The sequence below is a fragment of the Oncorhynchus mykiss genome, chromosome 22 (genome assembly GCF_013265735.2).
Source record: "Oncorhynchus mykiss isolate Arlee chromosome 22, USDA_OmykA_1.1, whole genome shotgun sequence".
Lineage (NCBI taxonomy): Eukaryota > Metazoa > Chordata > Actinopteri > Salmoniformes > Salmonidae > Oncorhynchus > Oncorhynchus mykiss.
This window is the reverse complement of record NC_048586.1, coordinates 31,943,893-31,957,916: the sequence shown is the minus strand read 5'-3', so window position 1 is coordinate 31,957,916 and position 14,024 is coordinate 31,943,893. Positions and strand designations below refer to the sequence as shown.

The window sequence follows — 14,024 nt, the reverse complement described above, 5'->3', positions numbered from 1 at the left end:
AATGCAGCTAAAACACAAGGCCAAATCTACACTGTAGTTGCTTACCAAGAAGCCAGTGAATGTTCCTGAGTGGCCGAGTTACAGTTTTGACTTAAATCTACTTGAAAATCTATGGCAAGACCTGAACATGGTTGTCTAGCAATGATCAATAACCAATTTGACAGAGCTTGAAGAAATTTCAAACGAATAATGGACAAATGTTGTGCAATCCAGGTGTGGAAAGCTTATAAACTTACCCAGAAAGACTCACAGCTATAATCCCTGCCAAATGTGCTTCTACAAAGGATTAACCCAGGGGTGTGAATACTTATGTAAATGAGACATTTCTGTTTTTAAATTTCAATAAATGTGCAAACATTTCAATAAACATGTTTTCCCTTTGTCGTTAGGGGGTATTGTGTGTAAAAAATATATTTAATCAATTTTGAAATCAGGCTGTAACACAACAAAATGTGGAATAATTCAAGGGGTATGAATACTTTCTGAAGGCAGGGAGTAGGGTGCCTTTTGGGATGCAGCTTCTTGTCTGTTATAGGCACTGCAGGGGCTCCTCTTTTTTAGAAGCATATATTCTCAGGAAAAGGCTACAACAGGCTACACTGCCTATTATGTTTCTGAGAAAACTATACGGGAGGTGGATATAATCAGGATCATAATAGCTTTCTGCTAGTGGAGGGGAGCAATAGGGTTATTTCATAGAAAGCAATCCCATTTCACATAAAACTAACATAATCTATTTAGGAGAAATCACCCTCAGAACTAAAAGCTGTACCACTCTATACTCTATACTGGACTGAGGGGGTGTCATGATATGTTTGCTCTGTCTAACAGTTTTATTATTCAACACAAATCTGCTGTTTACAGTGATGGGATTAGCCTTTACAGTGGTTATGGTAATACAAGACTGAGTCTGGCTCGTCTGGTTTCTATTAACATGTCATAAAGATGGCATATACAGTTTGACTGGAGAGGGAGAGGGAGTCAGACCCCAGGGTAATTGGTAGCATGGAGGGGAACCACACCGCCTCTGAACAAGTCTGCTCTCGCTCTACTCTCTCTCTCCTCTCTTTCTCTCTCGCTCTCTGTCTCTTTCTCTCTCTCTTATCTCTCTCTCCCTCTAATGTCAAAGCCATAAACAGCTAGTGGTATCATTAAGATCATTGGCTGTGCGTGGCCCTAATTGGTTTCCCCTGCAATAAGGGCTGCTCAGAGAGAGAAGGCCTCAATGGGATGGATGTTAAAAGACTTCCCTTATGTAAACACCACATAATTTCACATGTGGAAAATCACATGATTCCACATGTGACATTTCCACGTTTTGCACATGTGAAACTGTTAAGGTGCGTGAATGAGGACCCAAAAGCGAATTAACGTAAACAGAGCTTCTTTAATAACAAAACAAACGTAGGCTCAGATGGACCGGCAGATTCCGACAGGACAGGACAAGGTTGCAGCAAACATGACGATAGTCTGGTTCAGGCATGAATAACACAAACAAGAATCCGACAAAGACAGAAACAAAAACAGAGAGAGATATAGAGGACTAATCAGAGGGAAAAAGGGAACAGGTGGGAAAAGGGGTGACGAGGTAGTTAGGAGGAGACAAGGAACAGCTGGGGGAAAGAGGGGGAGAAAAGGTAACCTAATAACGACCAGCAGAGGGAGACAGGGTGAAGGGAAAGGACAGAAACAAGACACAACATGACAATACATGACAGTACCCCCCCACTCACCGAGCGCCTCCTGGCGCACTCGAGGAGGAAACCTGGCGGCAACGGAGGAAATCCTCGATCAGCGCACGGTCCAGCACGTCCCGAGAGGGAACCCAACTCCTCTCCTCAGGACCGTACCCCTCCCAATCTACTAGGTACTGATGACCACGGCCCCGAGGACGCATGTCCAAAATCCTACGGACCCTGTAGATGGGTGCGCCCTCGACAAGGATGGGGGGGGGGGGGGGGGAGACGAGCGGGGGCGCGAAGAACGGGCTTGATACAGGAGACATGGAAGACCGGGTGGACGCGACGAAGATATCGCGGAAGAAGAAGTCGAACTGCGACAGGATTAATGATTTGAGAAATACGGAACGGACCAATGAACCGCGGGGTCAACTTGCGAGAAGCGGTCTTAAGGGGAAGGTTCTGAGTGGAGAGCCAAACTCTCTGACCGCGACAATATCTAGGACTCTTAGTTCTACGCTTATTAGCAGCCCTCACAGTCTGCGCTCTATAACGGCAAAGTGCAGACCTGACCCTCTTCCAGGTGCGCTCGCAACGTTGGACAAAAGCCTGAGCGGAGGGGACGCTGGACTCGGCGAACTGAGATGAGAACAGCGGAGGCTGGTACCCGAGGCTACTCTGAAAAGGAGATAGCCCGGTCGCAGACGAAGGAAGCGAGTTGTGGGCGTATTCTGCCCAGGGGAGCTGTTCTGACCAAGACACAGGGTTGCGAAAAGAAAGACTGCGTAAGATGCGACCAATAGTCTGATTGGCCCGTTCTGCTTGACCGTTAGACTGGGGGTGAAAGCCGGAAGAGAGACTGACGGAAGCCCCAATCAAACGGCAAAACTCCCTCCAAAATTGAGACGTGAATTGCGGACCTCTGTCCGAAACGACGTCTGACGGAAGGCCATGAATTCTGAAAACATTCTCGATGATGATTTGTGCCGTCTCTTTAGCAGAAGGAAGCTTAGCAAGGGGAATAAAATGAGCCGCCTTAGAGAACCTGTCGACAACCGTAAGAATAACAGTCTTCCCCGCTGACGAAGGCAGTCCGGTGACAAAATCTAAGGCGATGTGAGACCACGGTCGAGAGGGAATGGGAAGCGGCCTGAGACGGCCGGCAGGAGGGGAGTTACCGGACTTAGTCTGCGCGCAGACTGAACAAGCAGCCACGAAGCGACGCGTGTCATGCTCCCGGGTGGGCCACCAAAAACGCTGGCGAATGGAAGCAAGCGTACCCCGAACGCCAGGGTGGCCGGCTAACTTGGCAGAGTGAGCTCACTGAAGAACGGCCAGACGAGTAGGAACGGGAACGAAAAGAAGGTTCCTGGGACAAGCGCGCGGCGACGGAGTTTGAGTGAGTGCTTGCTTTACCTGCCTCTCAATTCCCCAGACAGTCAACCCGACAACACGCCCCTCAGGGAGAATCCCCTCGGGGTCAGTGGAGGCTACTGAAGAACTGAAGAGACGAGATAAAGCATCAGGCTTGGTGTTCTTAGAGCCCGGACGATAAGAAATCACGAACTCGAAACGAGCGAAAAACAGCGCCCAGCGCGCCTGACGCGCATTAAGTCGTTTGGCAGAACGGATGTACTCAAGGTTCCTATGGTCAGTCCAAACGACAAAAGGAACGGTCGCCCCGTCCAACCACTGTCGCCATTCGCCTAGGGCTAAGCGGATGGCGAGCAGTTCGCGGTTTCCCACATCATAGTTACGTTCCGACGGCGACAGGCGATGAGAAAAATACGCGCAAGGGTGGACCTTGTCGTCAGAGAGGGAGCGCTGAGAAAGAATGGCTCCCACGCCCACCTCTGACGCGTCAACCTCGACCACGAACTGTCTAGAGACGTCAGGTGTAACAAGGATAGGAGCGGATGTAAAACGATTCTTGAGGAGATCAAAAGCTCCCTGGGCGGAAACGGACCACTTAAAGCACGTCTTGACAGAAGTAAGGGCTGTGAGAGGAGCTGCCACCTGACCGAAATTACGGATGAAACGACGATAGAAGTTCGCGAAGCCGAGAAAGCGCTGCAGCTCGACGCGTGACTTAGGGACGGGCCAATCAATGACAGCCTGGACCTTAGCGGGATCCATCTTAATGCCTTCAGCGGAAATAACAGAACCGAGAAATGTGACGGAGGAGGCATGAAAAGTGCACTTCTCAGCCTTCACAAAAAGACAATTCTCTAAAAGGCGCTGGAGGACACGTTGAACGTGCTGAACATGAATCTGGAGTGACGGTGAAAAAATCAGGATATCGTCAAGGTAAACGAAAACAAAGATGTTCAGCATGTCTCTCAGGACATCATTGACTAATGCCTGAAAGACAGCTGGAGCGTTAGCGAGGCCGAAAGGAAGAACCCGGTATTCAAAGTGCCCTAACGGAGTGTTAAACGCCGTCTTCCACTCGTCCCCCTCCCTGATGCGCACGAGATGGTAAGCGTTACGAAGGTCCAACTTAGTGAAAAACCTGGCTCCCTGCAGGATCTCGAAGGCTGAAGACATAAGAGGAAGCGGATAACGATTCTTCACTGTTATGTCATTCAGCCCTCGATAATCTATGCAGGGGCGCAGGGACCCGTCCTTCTTCTTAACAAAAAAAAACCCCGCTCCGGCGGGAGAGGAGGAGGGGACTATGGTACCGGCGGCAAGAGCTACAGACAAATAATCTTCGAGAGCTTTACGTTCGGGAGCCGACAGAGAGTATAGTCTACCCCGGGGGGGAGTGGTTCCCGGAAGGAGATCAATACTACAATCATACGACCGGTGTGGAGGAAGAGAGGTGGCCCTGGACCGACTGAACACCGTGCGCAGATCGTGATATTCCTCCGGCACCCCTGTCAAATCACCAGGCTCCTCCTGTGAAGAAGAGACAGAGGAAACAGGAGGGATAGCAGACATTAAACATTTCACATGACAAGAGACGTTCCAGGAGAGGATAGAATTACTAGACCAATTAATAGAAGGATTATGACAAACTAGCCAGGGATGGCCCAAAACAACAGGTGTAAAAGGTGAACGAAAAATTAAAAAAGAAATGGTTTCGCTATGATTACCAGAGACAGTGAGGGTTAAAGGTAGCGTCTCACGCTGAATCCTGGGGAGAGGACTACCATCCAAGGCGAACAAGGCCGTGGGCTCCCTTAACTGTCTGAGAGGAATGTCATGTTCCCGAGCCCAGGTCTCGTCCATAAAACAGCCCTCCGCCCCAGAGTCTATTAAGGCACTGCAGGAAGCTGACGAACCGGTCCAGCGTAGATGGACCGACAAGGTAGTGCAGGATCTTGAAGGAGAGACAGGAGTAGTAGCGCTCACCAGTAGCCCTCCGCTTACTGATGAGCTCTGGCTTTTACTGGACATGAAGTGACAAAATGACCAGCAGAACCGCAATAGAGACAGAGGCGGTTGGTGATTCTCCGTTCCCTCTCCTTAGTCGAGATGCGGATACCTCCCAGCTGCATAGGCTCAGCACCCGAGCCGGCAGAGGAAGATGGTAGTGATGCGGAGAGGGGGGCAACGGAGAACGCGAGCTCCTTTCCACGAGCTCGGTGACGAAGATCAACCCGTCGCTCAATGCAAATAGCGAGTTCAATCAAGGAATCCACGCTGGAAGGAACCTCCCGGGAGAGAATCTCATCCTTTACCTCTGCGCGGAGACCCTCCAGAAAACGAGCGAGCAAAACCGGCTCGTTCCAGCCACTGGAGGCAGCAAGAGTGCGAAACTCAATAGAGTAGTCTGTTATGGATCGATTACCTTGACATAGGGAAGACAGGACCCTGGAAGCCTCCTCCCCAAAAACAGATCGATCAAAAACCCGTATCATCTCCTCCTTAAAGTCCTGATACTGGTTAGTACACTCAGCCCTTGCCTCCCAGATTGCCGTGCCCCACTCACGAGCCCGTCCAGTAAGGAGAGATATGACGTAGGCGACACGAGCAGTGCTCCTGGAGTAAGTGTTGGGCTGGAGAGAAAACACAATATCACACTGGGTGAGGAACGAGCGGCATTCAGTGGGCTCCCCAGAGTAACACGGCGGGTTATTGATTCTGGGCTCCGGAGATTCGAAAGCCCTGGAAGTGGCCGGTGGATCGAGGCGGAGATGGTGAACCTGTTCTGTGAGGTTGGAGACTTGGGTGGCCAGGGTCTCAACGGCATGTCGAGCAGCAGACAATTCCTGCTCGTGTCTGCCTAGCATCGCTCCCTGGATCTCGACGGCTGAGTGGAGAGGATCCGAAGTCGCTGGGTCCATTCTTGGTCGGATTCTTCTGTTAAGGTGCGTGAATGAGGACCCAAAAGCAAATTAACGTAAACAGAGCTTCTTTAATAACAAAACAAACGTAGGCTCAGATGGACCGGCAGATTCCGACAGGACAGGACAAGGTTGCAGCAAACATGACGATAGTCTGGTTCAGGCATGAATAACACAAACAAGAATCCGACAAAGACAGAAACAAAAACAGAGAGAGATATAGAGGACTAATCAGAGGGAAAAAGGGAACAGGTGGGAAAAGGGGTGACGAGGTAGTTAGGAGGAGACAAGGAACAGCTGGGGGAAAGAGGGGGAGAAAAGGTAACCTAATAACGACCAGCAGAGGGAGACAGGGTGAAGGGAAAGGACAGAAACAAGACACAACATGACAATACATGACATGAAACCATGTATTTTTGGAATAATTCACATGTGGTGATGTGGATTTTCACATGTGAAACCATGTGTTAATGAAACATTTCACGTGAAACTATGTGTTTTTGGAACACTTCACATGATGATATTTCACATGTGGATTTTCACGTGATCGCATAACCTTTCACTTATGGACTCAAGTTTTCACACGAGATTTCACAGGTGATGCCCTGCAAACAAAAATGCGTCTTCATGATACACACACAGTGTTTTTAACTTACATATTGGACACATAACTACATTGTGTACGTTTATTTATAGAGTAATTATTATTCAACCTGTCTTTACCTGGGATTAGACTTCACAACCTCTTGGTTCACTGCATTCCAATCGTCCTGCTACGCCACCATTTCTGTGTCATTAACTCATTTCACCTGTATTTCTAGACTTTGGAATTCAAAGTACATCTCAGATTTGCTAAAAAATACTCTCACCTGATTTAGTGTATTTTTTTAGCAAATCTGAGATTCAGGTGTAACAAAGTAAAATAATATGCCCACCAACATTAGACAACGTCACAGAAAACCCTCAAATTGCTGAAATAAGTAAATGTAATCAATGATGAGAGAAAAGTCAGAATAACTGATAACTAAAATAGCAGTGCAGATGTCACTCTTTTGCTAAGTGCAGAGGTGTATTATAGTTGTTGAATGTGTATGAGAATGTTACAGACTTTGTTGTGCAGCAGTAAGGGCAGCATACCTCAAATCCAGAGGTTGTGTGTACAAATCCCAGGTGAGGTCATACTTTAGCTGAACAGTGACTTCGCATGTGAAAAACATGTGACATATGCGAAAAACATATGTGAAGTTTCAAAACCAAATTTGTAAAGTGTTCCAAAAGCACATTTTCACAAGTGAAATGTCACATGTGAAGTGTTCCAAAATCACGTTTTCACGTAAAATATCACATGAAGTGTTCAAAAAACACATTTTTACATGATGCGAAATGTCACGTGAAGTGTTCCAAAAACATGTTTTCACATGTGAAGTTTTCACATAATTTCACATGTGAAATGTCAAATCATGTGATTTTCCACATGTGAAATAATGTGGTCCAACATGTTAGCCATTGCTGTAATAGGATACTGTATTTGTGTTTTGATATATGTTTACTGTCAATTGCAATGCACATGGGTAGACTACTTTTTGTCCGTCATGCAAATTAACATGATACACTGATTATTTTATAGTAAGTTACCAGCTACTTTTTATGTATTTCCACAGCTGAACTGTATTTTGTCATTCAATTTACAACAACAAACTATGCTGCCAATCAGCAAGTGATGCACATGTTGTCAACAGAAGAGTCGGTGAATGCACAGTAGGTTACGAGCAAAGATTGGTTACTGTCCCCCAAAAATTGGCAGTATGTATCTGTTAATTTGACAATAACTTACTAACTAGTAGTTTCCAAGTAAAAAATGACAAATTCACAGCAACTTCTTGCAACAAGTTGCAATTAACTTACTGTAAAAAGCACAATAACCTCTTTACAGTGCAGCTCATTAGTGACGCATGCTCTTACAAAGTTTGCAGAAAAGAGGTGCTTGACTTGCATCGGCATAACCATCAAACCATCAAACACTTAAACTGCTACAACAGCTGCTTGAGCACTGCTAGTTTTATGTAAATGTTACGTTGGTGGTGATAATTGCACAATTATTTACTTGATTCTGGGCAGCGTTGAATAATGCAGAAATGCATTCCTGCCAATATGTATGTGGCCCATATGTATTTCACACTCACAGGTCCGGTGGTGTAGCTGCACTGTATCAGGACATTTCAGGTTGTTAGCGACTGAGAGGTTATGAATTCAAATCCCATTCAAGGTCCCTATGGTGGTCACAGTACAAGATTCTACAGTAATTGAAATCAATTATTTCACATTTATTTAACCAGATAGGCCAATTGAGAAAAAAATAATAATTTACAACTGCGACCTGGCCAAGATAAAGCAAAGCAGTGCGACAAAAACAACACAGAGTTACACCTAAACAAATGTACAGTCAATAACACAAAAGTAAAGAAAAACAGATGACGACAGTATCTGCATACTTAACAGCCAGGGAGCTGTGGATGTTTGGGAATGTTCTTGTTCCACAGTAAATGTTCTCGCTCCTCCTAGGTAGCCTAGCAATTAAGAGCTTTGGGCCAGTAGAGGTTTGGTTTCAAATCCCCGAGCCGACTTAGTGAAAAATATGTCGATGTGCCCTTGACCAAGACACTTAACCATAATTGCTACTGCAAGTCGCTCTGGATAAGAGCGTCTGCAAAATGACTAAAATGTAAATGTCAGTAAACGTTCTTTGTCCTCTGTAAATGTTCTAGCTCCTCAGTAAATGTTCTAGCTCGTGACCCTTGCATGCTTTATTGTTGACCCAATTGTTAACACTGTAGCTTATCTTATCTGGCTGGCTGATAAAGCCTGAATGTGTTTCATGCCTTCCTCCTCTTCCACAGGTCAGTTTTCATTTGAGGAAAGTGGGCCTAACAAAAACAATCAGGGCATACTGATCTGTATGTATGTGTTGTTTCCTAGCCAGTGTACAGTTGAAGTCGGAAGTTTACATACACTAGGTTGGAATCAATTAAACTCGTTTTTCAACCACTCCACAAATGTCTTGTTAAACTTGTTAGGGCTAGGGGTTCCGCTAGCGGAATTAAAAAAATATTTTTTTGAAATATTTAACTTTCATACATTCACAAGTGCAATACACCAAATTAAAGCTTAACTTCTTGTTAATCTACGCATTGTGTCCGATTTAAAAAAGGCTTTACAGCGAAAGCACACCATATGATTATGTTAGGTCAGAGCCTAGTCACAAAAACACATACAGCCATTTTCCAGCCAAAGAGAGGAGTCACAAAAAGCAGAAATAGATATAAAATGAATCACTAACCTTTGATGATCTTCATCAGATGGCACTCATAGGACTTCATGTTACACAATATATGTATGTTTTGTTCGATAAAGTTCATATTTATATCCACAAATCTCAGTTTACATTGCCGCTTTATGGTCAGTAATGTTGTTCCTCGAAAACATCCGGCGAAGCCACATCAATTTACAGAAATAGTAAACTTTGATAAAACATACAAGTATTATGCACAGATTTATAGATATACTTCTCCTTAATACAACTACTGTGTCAGATTTCAAAAAAGCTTTACGGAAAAAGCCAACCATGCAATAATCTGAGTACGGCGCTCAGAAACAAAAACAAGCCATGCAGATACCTGCCATGTTGTGAAGTCAGTAAAAGTCAGAAATAGCGTTATAAATATTCACTTACCTTTGATGATCTTCATCAGAATGCACTCCCAGGAATCCAAGTTCCACAATAAATGTTTGTTTTGTTCCATAAAGTCCATAATTTATGACCAAATACCTCCTTTTGTTAGCGCGTTTAGTAAACAAATCCAAACTCACGAGGTACGGGCAAGTCCAGGCGAAAGTTCAGACGAAAAGTTTTTAAAATTATATTACAGTTCGTAGAAACATGTCAAACGATGTATAGATTAAATCTTTAGGATGTTTTTAACATAAATCTTCAATAATGTTCCAACCGGAGAATTCCTTTGTCTTTAGAAATGCAATGGAACGCAGGTCGCTCTCACGGGTGTGCGCGTGATCAGCTCATGCCACTCTGGCACGCTCTCATTCACCCCCACTTCACAGTAGAAGCCTCAAACAACGTTCTAAAGACTGTTGACATTAGTGGAAGCCTTAGGAAGTGCAATATGTCCCCACAGACACTGTATATTTGATAGGCAATGAGTTGAAAAACTACAAACCTCAGATTTCCCACTTCCTGGTTGGATTTTTCTCAGGTTTTCGCCTGCCAAATGAGTTCTGTTATACTCACAGACCTCATTCAAACCGTTTTAGAAACTTCAGAGTGTTTTCTATCCAATACTACTAATAACATGCATATATTAACTTCTGGGCCTGAGTAGCAGAAAGTTTACTCTGGGCACGCTTTTCATCCGAACGTATGATCTCTGTAATTGCAAACAAAGGTTTCTGTACCAAATATTAAGTTCTGCTTTTCTGATGTATCAAATACTTATGTCATGCAATAAAATGCGAATTAATTACTTAAAAATCATACAATGTGATTTTCTGGATTTTGTTTTAGATGGGGAAAATAAAAAGAAATCAGCCAAGACCTCAGAAAGTAGATTGTAGACGTCCACAAGTCTGGTTCATCCTTGGGAGAAATGTCCAAATGCCTGAAGGTACCACGTTCATCTGTACAAACAATATTACGCAAGTATAAACACCATGGAACCACGCAGCCGTCATACCGCCCTGGAAGGAGACGCGTTCTGTCTCCTAGATATATACTTCCTTGGAGGGGGGGAGTGCAAATCAATCCCAGAACAACAGCAAAGGACCTTGTGAAGATGTTAGAGGAAACAGGTACAACATGATCTATATCCACATAAACGAGTCCTATATCGACATAACCTGAAAGGCCGCTCAGCAAGGAAGAAGCCACTGCTCCAAAACCGCCATAAATAAAGCCAGACTATGGTTTGCAACTGTACATGAGGACAAAGATCATACTTTTTTGAGAAATGTCCTCTGGTCTGATGAAACAAACACCATCCCAACCTTTAAGCACGGGGGTGGCAGCATGTTGTGGGGTGCTTTGCTGCAGGAGGGACTGGTGCACTTCACAAAATAGATGGCTTCATGAGGCAGGAAAATGATGTGGATATATTGAAGCAACATCTCAAGCATCAGTCAGGAAGTTTAAGCTTGGTCACAAATGGGTTTTCCAAATGGACAATGATCCCAAGCATACTTCCAAAGTTGTGGCAAAATTGCTTAAGGACAACAAAGTCAAGGTATTGGAGTGGCCATCACAAAGCCCTGACCTCAATCCCATAGAAAATTGGTGGGCAGAACTGAAAAGGCGTGTGCGAGCAAGGAGGCCTACAGACCTGACTCATTTACACCAATTCTGTCAGGAGGAATGGGCCAAAATTCACCCAACTTATTGTGGGATCTTGTGGATGGCTACCAGAAACATTTGACCCAAGTTAAATCATTTAAAGGCAATACTAACAAATACTAATTGAGTGTATGTAAACTTCTGACACATTGGGAATGTGACGAAAGAAAAAAAGCTGAAATAAATCATTCTCTACTATTATTCTGACATTTCACATTCTTAAACTAAAGTGGTGATCCTAACTGATCTAAGCCAGGGAATTTTTACTCTGATTAAATGTCAGGAATTGTGAAAAACTGAGTTTAAATGTATTTGTGTATGTAAACTTCCGACTTCAACTGTATATATTTACTTTATGTTGTCTCCTAGGTGACATTCTGCGCCTGGAACTACCACTGTATCATCGACAGTCAGGGTTTGATCCATCTGGATCTACTTTATGTTATTTCTTAGGTGATGTTAGATCTGCTTTATTTCATTCCGTAGGTGACATTCCGCACCAGGATCTACCACTGTAACATCAACAGTCAGGGTGTGATCTGCCTGGATATCCTGAAGGACAACTGGAGCCCCGCCCTCACCATCTCCAAGGTGCTGCTGTCCATCTGTTCCCTGCTCACAGACTGTAACCCTGGTGAGTGACACAGTGGTCAACCAATCAGACATATAGTATATATACTGTACACATGTAACAGACTGCAACCCTGGTGAGTGACACAGCAGTCAACCAATCAGACATACAGTAAATATACTGTACACCAGTAACAGACTGTAACCCCAAAGCAAGCCTCAAAACCAAAGAGATTACACTGCACTTGACTTGTGGAATGTCTGCGCTGTGTCAGGGATGGGATAATGGGACAGCCATAAATGTTTATGCATGCTTCAATTTCTACTTGAATGAAGTAATTTATACAAAAACAAAACACGAAGCAGTCCTGTATGCCTGGCTTGAGACTTGATCTAAGTTCGTCCTCTTACCAATGACTAAGGCCTCTTACTCATGACTGTCTCATCCCTTTCCTCTTCAGTCATTTTAGACTTCCGCAACCCTCTTACTAATGCGTTGCTCATCTCTTTCCTGTCTTCTCCCTTTCCTCTCCTCAGCTGACCCTCTGGTTGGTAGCATTGCCACTCAGTACCTGACCAACAGAGCCGAGCATGACAGGATAGCCCGACAGTGGACCAAGAGATACGCCACTTAGAGGTCACGACCCCTAACCCCGTCCTGTCTGATCCCCTGTCCACCCAGTCCCCCTGCCTGCAGTGTGAAGGTCCCGGAGGCGACGTCACATCGTGCAACAAATCTTTATAGCCTTTACAATACGGACTTCTGTGTATATGTCTGATTACTGATTCTACTCCTCCACATTTTTCCCTGCTATGAGGACTGGGTCTGAAGAGAGACAGAGAGAAAGATCCAAGCAGGCATTGTCTCACGTCAGATAGCGAAGTGTCGCCTCTGTCTGCACTGATAGTTCATGGCAACACAGAGCGTTAGAATGACGCCATCTGTCGGAAGACAATGCCCAACAAAAGGTAAATGTATATTGGAGTAGAATTTTGTCGCTGTAGATTTTAGTTATGTTTAAATGCCTCTACTTGCAAGTCTTGCTTCTTTGGGATATTAAAAAATAAAATGTATTTTGTGATGTAATAAAGGAAACTATTCCTAAAGTCTCAACCAAATATTATGGTGCATTTTAGCCTTCTCCATTATCTGTATGAAGTTAAAGAAGAAAAAACAACTAGCTGATGTAGATTATTAGAGATGATGATGTCATTTATATGAAAGCCAGACACCCATTTCCAGTTATGTAGTTACATTATACTGTTGTGATGACTCTGTTTTACCTTGTCAATTTGTAATGAAAACGAGATTTCATTGAAACCTTTTTGTAGCTCAACAAAAGATGAGCCACCACTGTAACATCCCCAAAACACAATAAACTTGTCCCCAAGGGTTGAATTGTACAGTGTAAACTCATGGATGATTGACATTGGCAGCTGGCATTCAATAACCAGGGTTGCATCCCAAATGACACCATATTCTGACTTGTAACCAGAGCCCATGCGAAGAAGGGCACTACATAGAGGATAGGTTGCCATTTGGGACATAGAGAAAGGCTCAATTTGTTCAGAGCCAATGAGAGGAATGAGAGAACCCCGGGAAATGACCAAGACAATGTCATTATGTTACATACAGTTGGACACTCAGAACTGCTGCTCTGCAAACTGCCATACTGTTATCTCTTGAGATGTATAATTTCATACTGATTCTACACCTGCTATTACCATATGAGGACTGATGCCTGTAGGAAAAGACGGTGCTCAAATCGACCTAGACTTGAAGTACACATAAAAGGGGAAACAGACGCAGCTCTCCATCTCTTGAAGTTAAATCCTATGAGAATAAAACAAAACGTTGAAGGATGGAAAGAGAGAAAATGGTAAATGCTATTCAAGTTGAATGTTGTAACTGTCGTAGATTTAGTAGATATAGTGTTATCTCTATTTTTGCTAGCGGCCTCTGTACTCTATAAACATAGATACAGGTTTTCGTTTTTTATTGACGTGGGTTTCTTCATTATTCTCTATCGATCTCGGACTTGTTTGATGTGTGGTTCAAGAGTTGGTCTCTGAAGTGTAGCTGCT

The 14,024-nt window shown here is 44.2% G+C and overlaps 1 protein-coding gene across 3 annotated transcripts in view; it reads left to right on the top strand.

Moving 5' to 3' along the window:
* Window positions 1-13,343, top strand: part of ube2e3 (ubiquitin-conjugating enzyme E2E 3 (UBC4/5 homolog, yeast)) — a 53,778-nt gene extending 40,435 nt beyond the window's left edge. For all 3 annotated transcript variants that reach the window (XM_021579537.2, XM_036959126.1, XM_021579538.2), the window contains exons 5-6: window positions 11,856-12,003; window positions 12,477-13,343. In XM_021579537.2, the coding sequence (XP_021435212.1) occupies window positions 11,856-12,003; window positions 12,477-12,574 (246 nt within the window). In that variant the 3' untranslated portion in view covers window positions 12,575-13,343. The remainder of the gene's footprint in view (window positions 1-11,855; window positions 12,004-12,476) is intronic.
* The last annotated feature ends 681 nt before the right edge of the window (window positions 13,344-14,024 follow it).